This window comes from Falco punctatus, assembly GCF_963210335.1.
Source record: "Falco punctatus genome assembly, chromosome: 6".
NCBI lineage: Eukaryota > Metazoa > Chordata > Aves > Falconiformes > Falconidae > Falco > Falco punctatus.
The window spans coordinates 79,168,851-79,186,965 of record NC_137585.1 but is presented as its reverse complement, the minus strand read 5'-3'; the positions used below and the strand labels follow the sequence as shown (position 1 = coordinate 79,186,965).

At 37.1% G+C, this 18,115-nt stretch overlaps 1 protein-coding gene across 5 annotated transcripts in view; it reads right to left on the bottom strand.

Annotated features, from left to right (window-relative positions):
• The window catches only part of MDFIC (MyoD family inhibitor domain containing), a 51,373-nt gene that overhangs the window by 26,304 nt on the left and 6,954 nt on the right, over positions 1-18,115 (bottom strand). For 2 of the 5 annotated variants that reach the window (XM_080391043.1, XM_080391044.1), the window contains 2 exons: positions 13,318-13,449; positions 12,465-12,542 (listed from right to left, as the gene is read on the bottom strand). In XM_080391043.1, coding sequence (XP_080247169.1) covers positions 12,465-12,542; positions 13,318-13,449 — 210 coding nt within the window. Of the gene's footprint in view, positions 1-12,464; positions 12,543-13,317; positions 13,450-14,321; positions 14,356-15,933; positions 16,048-18,115 lie in introns of those variants that run through there. The other 3 variants (XM_080391045.1, XM_080391046.1, XM_080391047.1) reach the window with 3 other exon arrangements.

Below are 18,115 nucleotides of genomic sequence, written 5' to 3'. Positions count from 1 at the left end.
TAGCAGGGAGTGCAGCAAAAGTCCATCTATTTCCCGATCCTGAAAAAGCAAAGTGTGAGGAGAAAGAGAAGCACCATGTATCTGCATGGCCAATACTAAACACACTGAGAAGGGTTAGTCTTTGTTGTAGTTGTCCTTCAGCTACGGGAATTCCCTCATGACAAGCAGGGTCTAGAAGATGGGCACAGGACCCTCGTCACTGATCTACCTGGCTGCTATGCCCGTGGGCTGGATGAGTGGGGCTTCCCCATCCCAAAGCACTCCAGGGACCCCAGGTCACCAAAGGATTTTGAGTCCAGGCAGAGCTACCATAACCAAAGCTGGCTCTTGGGCTGCTTTATGCCACTAACACACCAGCCTGGCATCAGGATGAACAAGAAATGAGAGCTCTTTTTCCTTTTTTGACCTGTTTTGGTATGTCTTGAAAAGATATGGCAAAATCCCACCCAAAATGTTTTTTGTGCAAGCTGACAAATCAGATTCTTGAGAATATGCCTTGAAAAGTCTTATAAGAGTCCTCAAAAAACCTGTATTTTTTTTTCCTTCCCTAGATTTAAAACTGCAAGCAACCATGGACTAAAGGCTGCATCTCTGCAACAGAGCTCGCTGCCCTTTCCCTTCCACATTCCACAGGCAGTTTAACTCCTGTTTTACACTACGCAAGTAGTTCCGTACGCTGAAGGGAAAGTAAATTATATTTCATGTTATATTTCAGAATGTAAAAACTTATGAACTAAGAGATTTGTGTGTTTAATTCAAAGCTTCATGTGCTTAATATGTAATCATTACCACCAATACTCAGCACAGAGGAAAATGTTTTTTACTTACCTCTTATTTACTGTATTTACCAAAATTATCTAGGAAGTATTTTTTTTTTTGACTCAGCTGGACAAACCCACCCATCCTGGCCAAGCTTTCATACATGACCTCCATTACATGAATTCAATATGGAGAAAAAAAAAAAAAATGCTAAATGAGTTTTTGCCTGCTGCTCACACACACATCCCTTAAAGCAGTGCAAAAGTCTGATCGCTGACTGTGCCTGGTGAAGACCAAACTTCCTGTAAAAATGATGCACTTATTTTCCTGAAAGGAAGCAAAGCATAAACCGCTCAAACAATTCACAAGAAAGCTCTGATATCTGAGCCATGCAGTTACAAATCTGTCCTGCCAGAAAAATACAGTGTCACATCAGTGACCAACAGCTATAAGCACAGAAAATCAGAGAAACAAATGCTTTAACACAAAGAAGAAAGCACCAGATTATCTGAAGAAATGGCTAAATGGTATTAATGGGATCAAATTACCTGTAAAACTTTTTTCTTTCATCCCACAACTGAATTAAATTCTGACTCTCCACCCTGTTCATGAAACAAGGTATAAAGCTCTATGAAATTATTGTGCCCAAATTATTTCAGTATAGCAGAGGCCAGCAGCACCTGCAAGTCCTTATACTGCAGAACTGACTGAATAGCAGAAAACTGGGGTTTATCTTTACCGTACAGAAAAGGAGTATTCTTATTTCAACATGTTTAAAAGCATTCAGCATTACATATGGAATAATTTTCAATCTCTATCAAAATAAAAGAAAATATTTCTTTCAATTTACAGAACTATGTATTTTGGCCCACTGAAGTCTATTTAGTTCACCTTCTGTTTAAAAATACTTCTAAGTAGCATTTAAATTTGGATGAGGCCCGTGCTTTGAATCAGCTCACCTTGCAACAAGGATCTGTTTTCTGAAAACCTTTTGTATTGTCTTATTTAGGACATATACTTCCCTTTATTTGCACTAACATACAATGCTTACTTATGTACTCTAATAACAATAACAGTCACTGTTTTTTTCACTGAACGCACACACAGCAGTGAAATCTGTGCTATGCCAACATTATTCACAACACTGAACAGTGTCCATTTTTACATTTAAAAATACTTTGTTACAAGATTTTGTAAACAACCTGAAGGATTTCTCCCAGAAGAAACAGCATTTTACATGAAAGCACTGGAATTTATAGTTACATTGTTATTTATTTTTTTTTGTCCTTTTACAATCCAAGAGCTTCAGAAAGTCACAGCTGAGGCAGCAACCTCCCGTTACCCAGAAAGTACAGCGGCAACTCTTGTCTCATAGAAAAAAAGACAGCAACTACATCACACGCAAACAATGTTCCTCTGCGACTTACACAAACCTTCAGCCCCACAAAAACTTTTGTGTTGTTGTCAGTGACAGCAGCTTGACCAGGCTGGTGATGGGTAAGCCAAACTGCTGCCTCCATCCCTTTGTCCTGTGCAGCTGCTTCGCGCTTGGGAAACGTCTCGGCCTCAACTTCTTGCATTTCTTGGCCCCAAACAAAAAAAAAGCTCTCAGGAAACCATTCAAACAACTGCCAAAAGGACAGAACTGCACTTTTTTTGATACATCCTTATCCACTTTACTAAAGATCTTCCCATCTGCCATTTTATTTGCACCGCTGCCATAGCCCTGTCACTTGGAGTTAACTGCAGCACCCCTTTCTTCACCGTTCCTTCCTCATAACTAGCTACATTTCATTGTGCCATATCATTTTCTTTGGCTGCTGGAATTAACAACTCACAATGGGAACATCTCCCTACCACCTTATATTTAATTAGTGTTATGCTAATTGAGACAAAATTCCTTGTTTCTGTACAGTACAGTACTGCCAAGACAAACTACTCAAGAATCATCAATATTTTATTTGTAAACACATCCTTTTAATCGGCATTCTCAATTCTGAGTCTTAAACTTTCAGCTTTTGTCAGGAGCTACAGACTCAGACTAGGTAATTTTTTTGTTTATTCTATAAAAATTTAAATCTTGCATAATCATATGACTCCAGAATCTCACATTTCCATAGTGTGTTTTAATATTGAACAGCTGTTTTTGGTTTTTTCCTGAATGCACTGTATTTTTTCATGTTTAATTTACTGTTAGTTCTCCAATAGTCAAAATACTCATTCTAAAAAGAAGGTTCATTGCTACTTAAAAAATAGCTTAAATGTTGGTGTTAAGATGCAGAAGCTGAAGCGAACATGCCTTTATACTGAAGCACTTCAAAAAAATCTTGTCAGCCTCTAAGCACAACATTCTAGTCATTGCTTACAGATATGTAATTGTAATAGAGAAAAAAAAAGGGGAAATGGGCAAAAGGACTCTTCAAAAGAACAAACAACAAAAAGAGAAAAAGGAGGGACTAGAGAAAATTATGGAAACAAAGAAGTGGCTTAGAGACAGTAACTACAATGAGGATGTGTCAGTGTTTTCGCTCTCTTCTTGCTTTATAAAGTAAATATGGTAAAAAGGATGCAGAACAATTATTAAGAATGAGAACAAACCTTCAGCACTTTTCCAACTTTGACTCCACCATGATAGCCATGACTTCTCTTTCTACCATATCATCAACGCATATCCTTTATTTTCTTCCAAAACCACCAAAATTTCTAAAGGATTCTCTTTTTTTAATGATTAAAACTCTGAAGTTTGATTCTGTTATAGTCATTGTGAAATGGATTTCTATCTCTGAGTTTAAGTTTTGAGGGTAAAGTGGATTATTCTACAGGAACCTTCCCTGTGCTATCAAACAAGTCTTCTCTCCTTTTCCGTAAGGACCTGCTCCACAAATATCTAACAAAATATTGATAATAAGACCTAAACATCTTGCCCTATTCCAGCTATCTCAGCAGAATCCCTGGTACGGATGCAGACACGGTAATGAAAAAACCCTCTGTGTAGTTTGGTTGTTTTTTTTTTTTTCCCCCTGTTGTCCACGGAGGGAACATAGCACAGCAGACGAGGTCCCTCCATTAGGCTGTTCTCACAAAGCTAGACTAGCAGATGCTCAGTCATACACAAACGCTCAAAACCAAACAGTGATTCATTTAAAACTGAGTTTATCAATTAAACTGTAGGGAAAATGTTCCTCAGGCGTAACACCACCCTACAGATGGGAATCAGAAAATCAAGTGGACAAAGAAGATGATGAAACAACAGTCAAAGGAAAGGGATAAAGAGAGGAATGGAGGAAAAAAAAGTTAGCTTTTATTAGAATTCCTCCTTTAAAATGGTGTTGTGTGTTGTTTTTTTCCCCTCCATATCTTTCCAAAATCAAGCACTGTCTTATTTGTTGTAAATACATAAAACTCACACTAGTTTCAAGTTTCCAGGTCTTGATCCAGCACAGAGCAGTTTACGGAATGGCTGTGATGATGACTGTTACAGAACATACAGATCTTTACAACTACTTCAGATGCATGAATGTACACTGCTAGCAACTTTATAGAGCGATTAGTGTATAATCCCACCGAGAGATCTATTCCCATATAAAACTATTTCTCAATACTGATTTTACATTATAAATATGACAGTGACTATTATCACTAAAAAGTCAGCACACAGTAAAAAAAAATTATATATATATTGAGGTAGGGAAATAGTTTATAAAGTCATAGTTACAAAGTCAGCTAGGAAATACTAAATTATTAAATGAGCTGGTGTAATTTAATGAAATTACATATATGAAAACTGTATGCGTGCTACCCAAACTTAGCTCTGTATCCTGCCTCACTACCCAAATGTATTTTTTATATCACCTCTGTGGAAAAACTCAGTTTGATCACTCAGACAAACCTTTCCAGGCAGGCTTATCCCAAATCTCACCAAAACTTAACATTTCCTTAATTCTGAAATTCAAGCAAAAAGATCATCGTTCACTAATCTCTTGTATTTCTGAAATGTAAAGACCTAAAAGATGTTCACCCTGGTTTGACACTGCTCTTATGGCCAATTTTGGTCAGCATAAGTCTTCCATTGCTTTTCTGTTAAAATGTGAATTTTATTTTAGCTTGCAACTTAGAGAATGCAGTTAAAATACGCATCTGTCTTAATAAAGAAAGAAGATGGGGAAAAGGTACATACCTTCTAAATGGCTAAGAGGTTTTATTTTTGAAGAAAAACGTAATTTCAGAGCTATCCATACCTGAAGGCAGGCTTGCTCCTGCTCTGCTGAGGAACAGGCAAATGGCTTATACTGTCTCCCAGGGGCAAAAACTTGCCCTGAAGGTCAAATCTGACTCATAGGCCACATATTTTATAGGCTTACCTAACAGTTTGCTCTACTTGACTTGTCTCAAAAGCAAACTTCATAACATTTTATGCAAACATTATACAACCTAAAGTCTGAGCTGTAAATCAATAAAACTCACTGTTTTGAAGGTTGAAGAACCTCTGCAACAGGAAAGTCTCTTCATTGAAATTCTGCTGTAATTAACATTAGCATTGCTAAATCCTACAATTTTCTCTAAACAAGTTTCGTAATATTTACAGCTTCAGTTTGAAGTAAAAACATGATAACTGGGATACTGCATAGAAGAAGGGAAGTAGGTTTAAAAGTAATGTTTAAGTCTCTGATTTTCATGGGTCCAAACATAAAACTCAGATTTTGAAAGTTCTTGTGTTAGAATGCCATGGGTTTGCATTTCATGATCACAAATTTCAAGAGCAGTCTCCATACAAAAACATGTTTGTCACACACCGGAACACTAGAGTTCATTTAAAAATAGTTAAGTCTCAGGTGGCAAATAATTCATCATCCTCTTAAATCAAGCCTCAATATTTCTGGAGGCCTACCTCACCAGTATAATGAGTTTAAAAAAACAGTATTAGAAATAGCCTGAGTGACCACAACTGTTTGACATCGGAATGTTTTTAAAGGGATCCTTTGGGTTTGGATCATGAAGAATTTTTATTTTGTTTTTAAAGAGAAAGCAAAAAAACACCACTACCACCACAACAACATACGAATAGGTCACAGGCTCCTATTTTTCCTTGTCTTTTATAAAAATACCTTTAAGGAAAGGTACTTGTGGGTACTTTTGCACTGCAGATATTACCAGAACGCAGAACAACTATGTAGTATTCAGACCTTTCTTTCCTCTGGACAGCTATTTAAAGAAGAAAAACATTTAACCATAATTACTTAGCTATGTTCTGTGTTGTGACCATGAGCCCCTCTTCATCTTTTACTTTTTTTTATTATTAAATACAAAATTCAGAAGATTAGAACTGCTCTGGCTCTCTAAATTTTGAGGATTTCATTATTTTGATGTACACACAATATACAGTACTAGTTTTCAGCTGTATAAATTTACTCCAAGCATACTACACACATGACAGCAGCTATAAATTAAGATTTTAAAAAAGAAAGACTAAGAGAATTTTTGCCATGGTGTAAGTTCAAGACATTTTTGACAGAAAATAGGCTCCTAAAAGTACAGCTTCCATGACGATACTTTCATGCACTTTGTAGGTGTTTCCTTTGTTAAAATTGGCTAACTGAATACCGTTAGTACTGAAAATAGCAGACTGAAACCACATTGACTCATTGGCTTTGTAGTATATTATTTCGCGTAGAATGTAGTTGGTTTTATTACTCTTCCTCTTTAAGGAACCACTACAAATAAATTGTACTCTTCCCCCTATATGAGGAACTAATCAGGAAAAGAATATAAATATTCTTTCCCATCTAGGCATAACAGCACATTATTTCTGAGACAGTACCAATACAACAAAGGAAAATATTCTGAAATTAAGATACAATTTACTTCAGTCTCAAACACAGCAAGCATAGTAGTCTTCACGTTACTTGAAGAATTTCACCTTTGGCTGGTACTGATGGTTCCTGACATTAAACTTTCCCAGCCTCAGACCATAAATTCAGATGTTGCTCTGAGAGTCAGAAGTAAGGTAAAACAGAAAATGAAAGGTTCCAGGTAATTCTGGCTACTCGTGATATACAGAATGCATGCATGCATCTGTCTTATGGTCACCTGGTGCAGTCTGAAGTTCTCACTGACGTTTCACTACTGTTCTGTGAATGGATCAACATCATCAAGTTTATTTCTGCACATGGAGTCACCGCAGAGGATACAAATTCCTCACCCTATTGCAGTCCATCATTAACTGCATTGCTTCAAAACATTCAACCTAGAGTTTAAGGGAAAAGGCTACACAGAAAACATCACATGTCACAGCAGCTCTGCTTACAAGCAAGACTCAGGTCATTCCACAGGTGACTTCTGTGAACACTGAAGACCCAGTCTTAAACTCTGAAGACTGTAACTGTAAAGATACAGCTATCTGCGAAAATGCCTCTCTACCCAGGAGAGGGTGAAATGAAAATTAAATGACAATGCTATGGTTGTGCAACAACGAGGTGTGACATGCCCTGGATGGAAAATTGTCTCAGCTGAGAGGTTTGATCCCAGAAATTCCTAGGGGAAATCAAAATGATGAGTAGATACACTTTCAGCAAGAAAAGGCCTAACTTTCTGCAGAAGCCTTCCAGGTAAAGACTGGGAAGAGTGCATCATCTTTATCTGTTAAAAAAGGGACCCAGGAAATCTAAAGAACCCCAGCTGAACTATCAAAACTCAAGTGAACAGTAGCAAACATGAGCTCCAGCAAACTCTCATTAGTTCTTTGGAATACTGAAGATATTTGGTCTCTTGGTATCCTGACAGCACCGATTTCTCATTTTTATTTCTCAGCCTGCTGCAAGACCACTATTACTCATTCTTCTCCTCAGCTTCAACTGGAACATTGTCAGTAGGAGTAAATTATGGGTCCTTCACAGGCCCTCGTACTTCTGATGCACAACACCCTGGCCTGCCTGTAAGCTAAATGAATTCCAAAATTTTGTTAAATAGCATAATTTTCACTACCACCTTTATTAGATGCTTTATCTTGACTGGCATGAACATTCTGAACGTGCTGTACAACATAGTTAGCTTTCTTCCAGTTTATATAAGTCTTATGTCACTATTTAGTGGCTGAAAACTTGCTCCAGCGTGACCCCAGTAGACAGCTATGAAGAAAATTCACTCTTTCCCAACCAAAACCAGGACAAAATTATTACAATAAATCACATTTTACCTCCTGTGTTCTGCTAAGGGAACTAGTTGATGCACAGTAATTTCAAAGAACATTTTCAAAAATGCATGTGCTGTCAGCCGTCTTACAACTGGTTGGGAAGAAGTCAAAACACCACTAGGCTCCTCAGAAGGTGTGAGAGGAGTTTTTTGAGAACTTTTGGAACAGAAGTAAGAGATCTGCCAGGTCAGGGGAGAAACAGAAGTAGTACAAGCTAGTTCTCTTCTGGGGAAAGGAGTAGAAAATCTCTCTGGGAGAGGAGTTCTCAGGGAGGACCTTCACACCTTCATTACTTCTACTGGCCAGATTCCTCAAAGATTCATCCTGTTTGAAGAAGGATCTAAATATCAAATAGTGCATTTCTGTATTTAAGTGTTTCACTGATGAAGGTTTTGTTCATTCATAGGCTTATACTTTTCTATACCTGGGTATATTCGTAACATTATACATAAATCACTTCTTTAACTAAAAGAACACACTTTCAGACTCAGCAATAGATTTTGAATAATTTCCATTAATCTGCATGATTTCTGTACTCACACAGTTACGCTGCAAGAAGACTGTATCTGTCATACTTTCTAGCTTTGAAGAGAAGCACTTAAGTTATCTCAACCACTCTGTACTATTTTTCAGACAAAACAAACACAGTCATCTGAAATCACAGTAATTTTAAAATGAGTGTGTACCACAAATTAGCCAAGAAAAGACATTTGGATTAATATCAAACAAAAAGAACAGTTCTAACAGCAGATTATCTTCTTCTTGTTGGGAAAAAAGTCCCAAACCCAAACTGCATAATTTAAACTACGGAAATCACTCACTCACTTAGCCAGAAGGAAAAGGGAATCTCTAGACGTTAACATTAAATAAATAGTCATGTAAAGTAAAAATGTCAACGTAAAAATATAGGAAACAAAAAGATAAAAATACCTAGGTTTATAGTTCAATAAAACAAAACACAATAAAGAAGAATGTAGTAAATAAAATCATGGGCACAAGAACATGTAAAATTGTTTAATCCCCGCAGAGCTGAAAGAAGCATCCATTTCTTTAAGAACGACTCTTATCAGGAGGGTGTTTCATGGAGGAGAATGAGGCCATTGAAGCTAGGAAATGATGGATAGCAATGACCTTTCTATCTGTAAAACATGGGCACATTTTAGGTATTTAATCTTGAGAATTGGATTATTATTAATCAATTATTCATGACAATTTGAATCTATGGTAGATGTTTTTTGTTTTCTTAAATATCACATAGCTAAGGTCCTGCTTGAGAACTGGAAAGGAGATTAAATCCTCACAAGCAAATAGTGTTAAAGACTGGCATTTTCTTCCCTCCTAAACATTCCTTCCCCTGCATAACAGCACACACTGATGATAACCTAGTACCCTCTGCAAAAATTCTGCCTAAATGTTCTGAAAACCATCTTTATAGCCTTTTTTTTGTTTTGTTTTGTTTTTTTTTAAAGGGGGAAAAAAGAAATCCTCTACCTTTCCCAAAGAACAAAGCAGGGTATTGTGGTAACATGGAGCAGAAAAAATCCTGTGGCTTCATTCCTGTAGACACAGGTTACCGTGCTGCATTTTTTAACATAAATTCTTCCTCACTTGCCCAAAGGTGAATGGTAACAGAAGCCGAACATCTTCATTACAGGCCACCAGATCGTACAATGAAAATAGGCAGAAGGTGTTTGCAGATATTTAAAATGCACTGCCACAGAAGAAGGAAAAGTATATGGAGCCATTCCGAGGCTAAGTTCTTTAGAAAAGCAGAACCCCTACATTCTGAAATAAAATACAAAATGTGTACTGTGAATGGAAAGGATAAAATAAAATACTTGAGCTGAAATATATTGAGGTTATCCCAATTCGAGGGAACCACTATGGAAAAGAGACTCCCCCTTTACTCAGGTTCTAAAATTGAAGGCTATGGATAGCAATGGCCTCATTGTGAAAAAAGCCAATTTAACACACCTACAAACACCAAATATTTGGCATTCTTCCTGTTCTCAAATACTCTGTTACAAAATGTACACTTTATTTCTAGTCTAACTGAACTTCCAGACATTACATCTAGTTTTCCCTTTGTCTAACACAGTTGAAGAACTGTCTTACCAATTTTCTGTTCATTGTGGTATCATGCTTCTCAGGGACTACGCAAGCCCCTCTGTACCCCTCATGTTAACACTAAACAGATTGAATTCCAGGAGTTTTTCCACAATAAGGCATGTTTTCAACTACTCCAGCCATTCCTGAGGTATTTGTGGTTCTCCCCTGACCCTTGTCCAACTGAATGCAATATTCCAGTAACAGTTATGCAAGTGCATTAACAATTAATACAGAAAGATAACATAACTGATTTTTTATTTAGCTCTTCCCTGTTCATATGTCAGTATGTAGTCATCTTTTGACTCTCAAGCTCTCTTCAAAAACAATTAATTCCTTGGTTGAAGCTTCCCATAAGATTACCCGTTTACCCAGGATATTATGAACGTTTTCATTCAGGTGGAGAAGGGATGGGGAATGGGCTAACTGGGGGGAAATCTCATCCTTGAGAGATTAAAGAAAAGGGGGCTTGAGAAAAGGACTGCAAGGGCAGGGCAAGGTGAACTGAGAACATCTCACTGTGGAAAACAGGGGTAGCATTTCAGTTTATTGATGTTGCCTGGTAAACTGAGTTCACAAGTGCAAATGAGAAATCATACATAATGAAGTCATTACAGAGCCTCTAACACTGGACTTCGTTGTTGGTGTGCCAATAAAACTGACTGATTAATCTACTTCCATATAACAGCAGGATAAAACAGCTGCAAACAAGGAAAACCCTGGAAATTAAACACTGGAAACATTTATAAAGTGAAAAAAAACTAAGGCTAACACAAATGGCGTGTGTATCAACTGTGGGGGTGGAAAACAATCTGTATGAGAAAAAAAGAAACTGAATCATTAGAACAAGTGGTAAAGGGTTGTTAATACCTAAGAAAATTGAAGTACGCCCTGTCTAAAAGCATTCAAAGAAAAAGTTCTAAAATAGACTGTACTGGTCAAAACACTGTTTATTTCTAACCTCAAGCTTCTTTCAATACGCAATATTCTGCAAACTTTAGTCTAGAGGGTTAATAGATCTGGTTGAATCACAGCCAGATCTATAACAGATACTTGTTATTTAAGACGAAATACCTTAGTAATGTTTGCGATAAACAAGTTAATTTGTGCTCTATTTGTTCTATTTTTCAAACTTTAGTTACTAGGTAGATCAGGTGGTAAAACTTCTGCAAACTACAAGAAGCACTTGTAACTGAGCCAAACACCTTTCCTCCATTTTTTAAGTAGAACAGACTTCCCTACTCATAGCCACAGCTGATTAAAAAAAAAAAAAAAAGCTGCTTTAATTTAATATTTTTTGTTTCTTCCACCTATGGGACTTTAACATTAAAGGTTAAAAAAATATATCATTAATTTGAAACAGAGAGAACTGCTTCATAGCAGCTGCTCAAACAGGTCTCATAATAAAGCCACTACCACACAAAACTCAGGTATGAAGACCAGGAGTTTTCGATACTTCCAGCTTTCACCTAAACCTGTTTTTCACAAAGTTAAAGGTAAAACTACTAGTGACTCCAGGAGGATCACAGTTTGCACACTGGAGCAGTACATTGTATCTCTGAATTTTATCCTAGCTTTGCCCTTTTTCCTGTTACTTTTTTAATTCAGCGGCAGATAACCCTCCCATCACAGAGACATATAACTGTCAAGTCACTTTACCAGGGACTTGCACAATCTTCTTCAATTTCTACTACATACTGAAAAACATTATTTTTTCCTTCCCCGTTTCCACAGTCCAGCCGCTACAGCATGTCCTCGTGGTAAACAGATTAGAGAAAGCGCACCACCACCCTACTGTCCTTTGTCCTTTCTTCCACAGTTCAGGCATGCTGCTAACTGCTATGAAATAAATCTGCTTTGCCACTGGTCTGGGAATAAGGAGACCTCTAGGAAGAGAGAATGAGAAGGAGGCCACTTCAAAAGCAGCAGATGCCATATGCATCTTCCCACGTCCTCAACACAGAGCATGAAACAATTACTTTTCCAGGGATGGTTACATCTAAAATAATAATTTTGGGGATTCAGTAAACTCTCAAACTATGCAGGACAACTGTCCTTCTTTATAGTCCTTTAATAATTGTTTTTAACTTGTCAGATAAGTATCTGACGTGCTAAATTCAAGTTTCCTGTAAAGGATCTAGATAATTATTCAATACAATAAGGGTATAAGTATTTACCAAGATTCATTACTTAGAAAAAAAGGATTAACTAAAATTTGAAAAGAACTTTAAATACTGACACAAAATTCAGAAGCTGACTGTACAGATAAGATTAAAACAACAACAATAACAATAATAAGAAACAGGTAATTCCAGAGAAGATCACAAGTTATGACAACAGCAGGTTCAGAAATATGAATTTACCCCACTGTGTACAACGTAGTACTTGTGCAGTGTAAAGATAGACTGACCCTGAAGAGTGTGGTTGGACAATACCAGAGAGCTGGAGCACCACTCAGCATTTAGTCCATTTGCTTTCTGAATACACCCTATAATCAGAAAACAGTTTCTCATGCTGCCCCTCCCTTGAGCAACTAACGTTCAATTATTCACAGCATTATAAAGCAGTATTAGCTCTAGCAGCTGACAGAAATACTTTCACCTCAGGAGGGTGTAACTGTGGATGATCCTTTGGACAGCATATGATCTTAAATTCAAGGCAGAAAAATGGGAATAATATTGCATATCCTTTTGTTTTAAAGCATCCAAGACATACTATAGGAATATGGATTTGTGAAAACTAATCAAAAAACCTCATTTTCAAAGCATAGGTCTAAAACCTTGTTTTACAGCATTCTTCTAGCTTTGACAGAAATAATTAATTTAGGATTCAAAACTCTTTATAAACTTACACCTGACTAGTACTCAGTGCATATGGAAGCGACTGCTCTCAGTACAGTTTACTCTGCCACTTAAATGTATAACCTGAGAAACCAAGGCGACGACACCTAGCGCAGTTGCACACTGCAGCTCACATGCCTACTAAATATACAGATCCCATTACAAATGGTGAGAGAACATTAAGGCTTTAAAATGTAGATGCTACAGAGGTTTATATTATACTGTGCCACTCAAATCACACCTTTCTTTGAACTTACTTATGCATACTGACAGGTGTCATTCTGGGAAGCAAATTCCACAGACATGCATTATAGTTACAACACAACTGTATTTGACACACATTTAGCCGAGTCAACAGGCAGTATATCCCATTACACTTCGAAGCAAGCCTAAACGGCAGCAATTTCTTCTAGAAATACTTACTTCTGACGAGGTCACCATCAGTGCGATTTCCCCAGACAGACTGGTCTTGTATCTCTGATTGTACACTTTGGTTACTGGGAGGCTGATTTATGTTTTTATCTCCTGCTGCGGTATTCTCTTGGTCAGTTTTTTCTAAAAGAAATTTTAAGATATTAGTTTCTATGTCGTTTTTCCTCTATGTGAACAAAATTCATCTTTGAAAATTAAAAACAAAAGCACATGAAATATAACTTGTCTTAGCAACTCATGTAGTTTCCTTAAAAATAACTGCTAATAAAGTTGATTTTCAGTTTGTTTTCTCATCCAGATAAAAAAAATTCCTCTTTAAGGAAGTCTTTTAGTCATATTGTGTTTCATCATGTAAAATAATACTCAGCAACTTTTGTAAAAAGAAGTTATGGTTGAGTTGGTTTATATTTAGTTACCTTCCACAAAATTTTCAGATAAAAATTGGAACAGCTTGTCACACAAAAAAAGCATGAATTTTTGCCCACATTTATGTGGCTCTGGCATATAAAAGCTATAATAATTCCACAAAAGTCTGTTCTCTATTAGTTACAACTGAACATATAATTAATGACAAATATTGTTGAAACTTTCAAAACTGATCAGTACAGAAATTCAGAAAATGTGTAATAACACCCTTTCCTATTTTTCATTGAAAAAATTAGCCTTTTAAAAGCCATTCCTGAATAAAAGTCAATGTTTAGTCTATGATGAAAGGAAAAATTATTTCTTCTCTCCAGGTATATATAAGTTGCAGGGAAATTTCCATGGTAAAGTTATTTGAGGGACTCTTAAACCTACTTCAGAAGATAGCAAATCTTGTGGGTTTGATGATTTCGCCAGTTCGCACACACAGACCTACATTTCCTCAAACCAAGGTGACAGCTTTCATTTCCGCTGCCATTAATGTTTTAATAGTCAAATTCACACACACAAATCTTTCTGTTATTGATTGCTACAAGTTTTTCCTATTGGCATTCAAGGAAATGTTCCCCAACCTGGAATTACTTGGTTCATCATTCACAGTGACACATTATCAGTTTGTATCATTTACTCGAGGGATCTGTAAAACACTAAATATTTTCAGTATCGATTATTTTTGGAGTATATGTACAACATTTAATATTTACAGTAAATCTAAACGAGCAGCTGTTGAAAAGTCTGTTAGCTCTATTTATTTGTCTCAAACAAGAATGTTTATAAGCCACTTATCACAACGTAACGATACCATATCCTCTAGTAAAGCAATGATTCCAGTCCTGAGACACAGAAAACTCAGTTATTGCTACTGCAACATATTAAAGGTTAGTTTCTTTATGTAACCAACAGCAGTTTGATTTTAAATCCTAACTTTCTGCCTTTGTTATCCACCCTATTAAACTGAGGCATTGAACATCACTCAAAATAATATATACCATATTGTATGTATAGTAGCATGTGCCTTCAAGCACTGCTGCTCCCCTTCTATTAATTTCCACCTCTGAAATATCTGACCCAGCTACCTCTTTGGTACTTCTCTCTGAGCCCTCCCTCCCATTGCCACTTCTTCAACAACTTGTCACTACTTCCTCCAGCCCATCCCGAGATGAACCATTTCACTGGGCCTGGTGTAAAGTTACTGAAGCAATTGGGAAGAGATCCATTGACTTCAAGGAGTTTTGCTTCTTGCCCTGATGACTTAAACTCACCTAGATACTCATCCTATATAAAAAAAAAAAGGCAGATTTGTTCAACCCCTTTGACAGACCTCAGATACAAATTATTTCTACCTGATACCTATCAAATTCAAATCTGACTGTTTCGAAGTATGATGATTTTGCCTGTGCAGTTAGGTATTAGGTACAAGTGTGTTTCAAAAGTGTTTCAAAAGTGCCCTGAAATAGACCGAAGGAAAATAAGTGGTATCCTGGAGAGACCTAGTGTAAAAGCACTCTGCTTTCCACATAGAGTAAGCTTAAATGAGCTGTTTTAAGAGATTTTGCTCTTCAATGACTTTGCTGCAGTAGCAACACCAAGATTACAACAATATCTACCAGCAACGGTAGTACAAAACTGCAGGTACTGTATACAGTTTTCTTGTACAGGATATGACTTTACAATGCCCTGCTAGTTCATGTAGTAAACAATGAACGGTTCTAAGGAAACCTTAATATTAATATTATGGGGTCCTCAGTGTTCTAGATTACCTTTTTATCTAAGAAATCTGAGTGCAGAATACAATCAGTTATCATTAGTTATAGGGATTTAATTTTCATTCCTTTGCTTGGTTTCAGTTTGGTATCTTTTTCTCTCTCTTTTTTTTTTTTTTTTTTTTACTAGGTAGAGCTTCTATGTGTATTTTTCACGTTTATTTTTATTATATTAGGTGGATATGGTAAAAAGGCCAGTGAAAACCATGGAAATTATATTAACAGTTAAGAAGAAAGAGGAATTATTAAAAAGTAAAAAAAAAAAAGTTGCAACTGAACAGGAAACAATTTCAAAAGGAGGTTTACAATTAACATTAATTGAGTATCTGTTGTTTGATCTATTGAATTCACATGAAGACTTCCCCACAAACGTACGTTAACAGAAACCTACACCATTAAACATACATATTTGGTGTCTTACTTTGCACTACAGAATTATGCATGGATGCAGCTCATCTCCTGGCAGATGCTGCTCTGTGTGTGGTGGGCTGACCCTGGGCAGCAGCTAAGAACCACACAGCTACTCCTTCCCTCCCTGGCCCACAGCGGGACAAGGGGAGAGAACAGAAAGAGCAGAAGTCAGGAAACTCGTGGATTGAGATACAGTTTAGTAAGTGAAGGAAAGCAAGAAAACCAAAACAAGTGATGCAAAGGCAATTGCCACCTCCTACAAGCAGACCAAAGCCCAAGTCTCCAAGCAATGGCCAACTCCCCCCAAACCTCCTCCCCTCAGTTTTTATCGCTGGGTGTGACATTATATGGCATAGAATATCCCTCTGGTCAGTCTGAGCCCCCTGTCCACGTTGTGTCCCCTCCCAAGCTCTGGCCCAGCCCCAGCCCACTTGCTGCAGGGGCAAAACGGGGAAAGGGGAAAGAGCAAACCTTGATGCTGTGGGAGTGCTGCTCAGCACTGCCAAACCACTGGTGTACTCTCAGCCCTGGTTTAGTCACAGATCCCAAACACAGCACCGCAGGAGCTGCTATGAAGAAAATTAACTACATCCCAGCCAGCCTTAGCATGATGGGGCTTTAGAAAAAGTAGACCTTAAGCTATGTTTATTTAAGATTGTTTCATGCATCCCTTCTGACGCATCAGAATACTGAAAATAGACAAACAATGGTGTCCTGATTAATTATTTTTTCTTGAATGTGCATCAGGTTTCAGTTTCAGAACACAGGAATTTCTTGATTATTCCTTTATAATAAACAGCTGATGATGGGATCATGACATTATTTTTCTGGTTTGTTCCAGAGGTGCAACTACAGCATACCAATTACAACCAACCACACATGAAGCCAGCCTCAAGAACATTCTTGAGTCTGTGTTTGGTTGATGCCATTATTTTTGTTAGGTGCATAAGAATATTAATAAGAGTAGCTGATGAAAGCTAACACAGTTTTGAGTCCAGTAAGAACTGACACAAAAGACCTTAATCTTCTCTGATGTGCCATGCTTGTGGCAAAGCAGCTTTAAGAAAGCCTATAGCTGTCACAGATACCAACGCTGGATCTGACCATAGACAGGTATTGTTTTTTTCTACTGCATCTGCAAATATATATTTTTATATATATATATAAAATATATATATCTCTGCAAAACACTCAGTTGTTTTAATCAAGTTTAACCTTAAGAATTTGTATGCAATATGTCCTCAGTATTTCAGATGCTGCTTCCTTTAGTGCACCTTTCCACTTTCGTGTGGCCAACCTCCAAAACTGAGAGCCAAGAAAAAAAAAAGAAAAAAAAAAAAAAAAAAGCAAAGCTCTTCCTAGCAGTTCAAATAACGGAAAGAAAAGACTCATCGTGTTCGGAGTCTGGCACTGCTGAGGTAAAAATCCAGTATCTCTTCAAAACCACACTCTAGATCATGTCATAAAAGCAACATAAAAGCAAAAAACTTACCTATCACGGCTCAGCCCCAAGAGCAGCAACCCGGTAACTTGTGGCTATGTACTTCTAAACTAACAGCAGTCCCTGGGGCCAAAAAGCTTCTAGCCAAAAGCCCCCGTGGGAGTGACACCCACACAAAGTACCCTGTGATTTATCCTGAAGGTAAGCATGGGTGCATACTCTACTTGTGTAGAGATTAATGCAAGTTCAAGGTTTAAATAAGGAAGAGAGACAACATGCTGGCAAAGTATAGAATTGAGATGGTTAACAGCCCTAATCATAACTATATTACAGAGAACTGGTAAGCCACTTAGTAAAAAAATTTAAAATTTTAATCACATCTCAAAATTACTGTTTCATGCAATAAGTGAACAAAGCAAACTCCTAATTTTTTTGTCATTTGGAATTATTAAAGCATATACAAATCACTTTTATAGTACATACGTACGTTTCCCACATAACTGTTATATTTATTTTTAAAATTACACAGCAATACATGTATTTCATAGACTCAAACCTTGTTTTCACTGTTAAGACTACTGTAACATTGATTGTTAACTCCTATTTTAGTTTGGAGTACACACCTCTGGATACATACACTTCTCTGCATCATGACATATACACTTTACAAGACTCCACCAACAGAATAGTATCAGCAGTCTGGGTCATCAACAAGGCTACTATTACAACAGCCCTATCAAAACCAAAATTA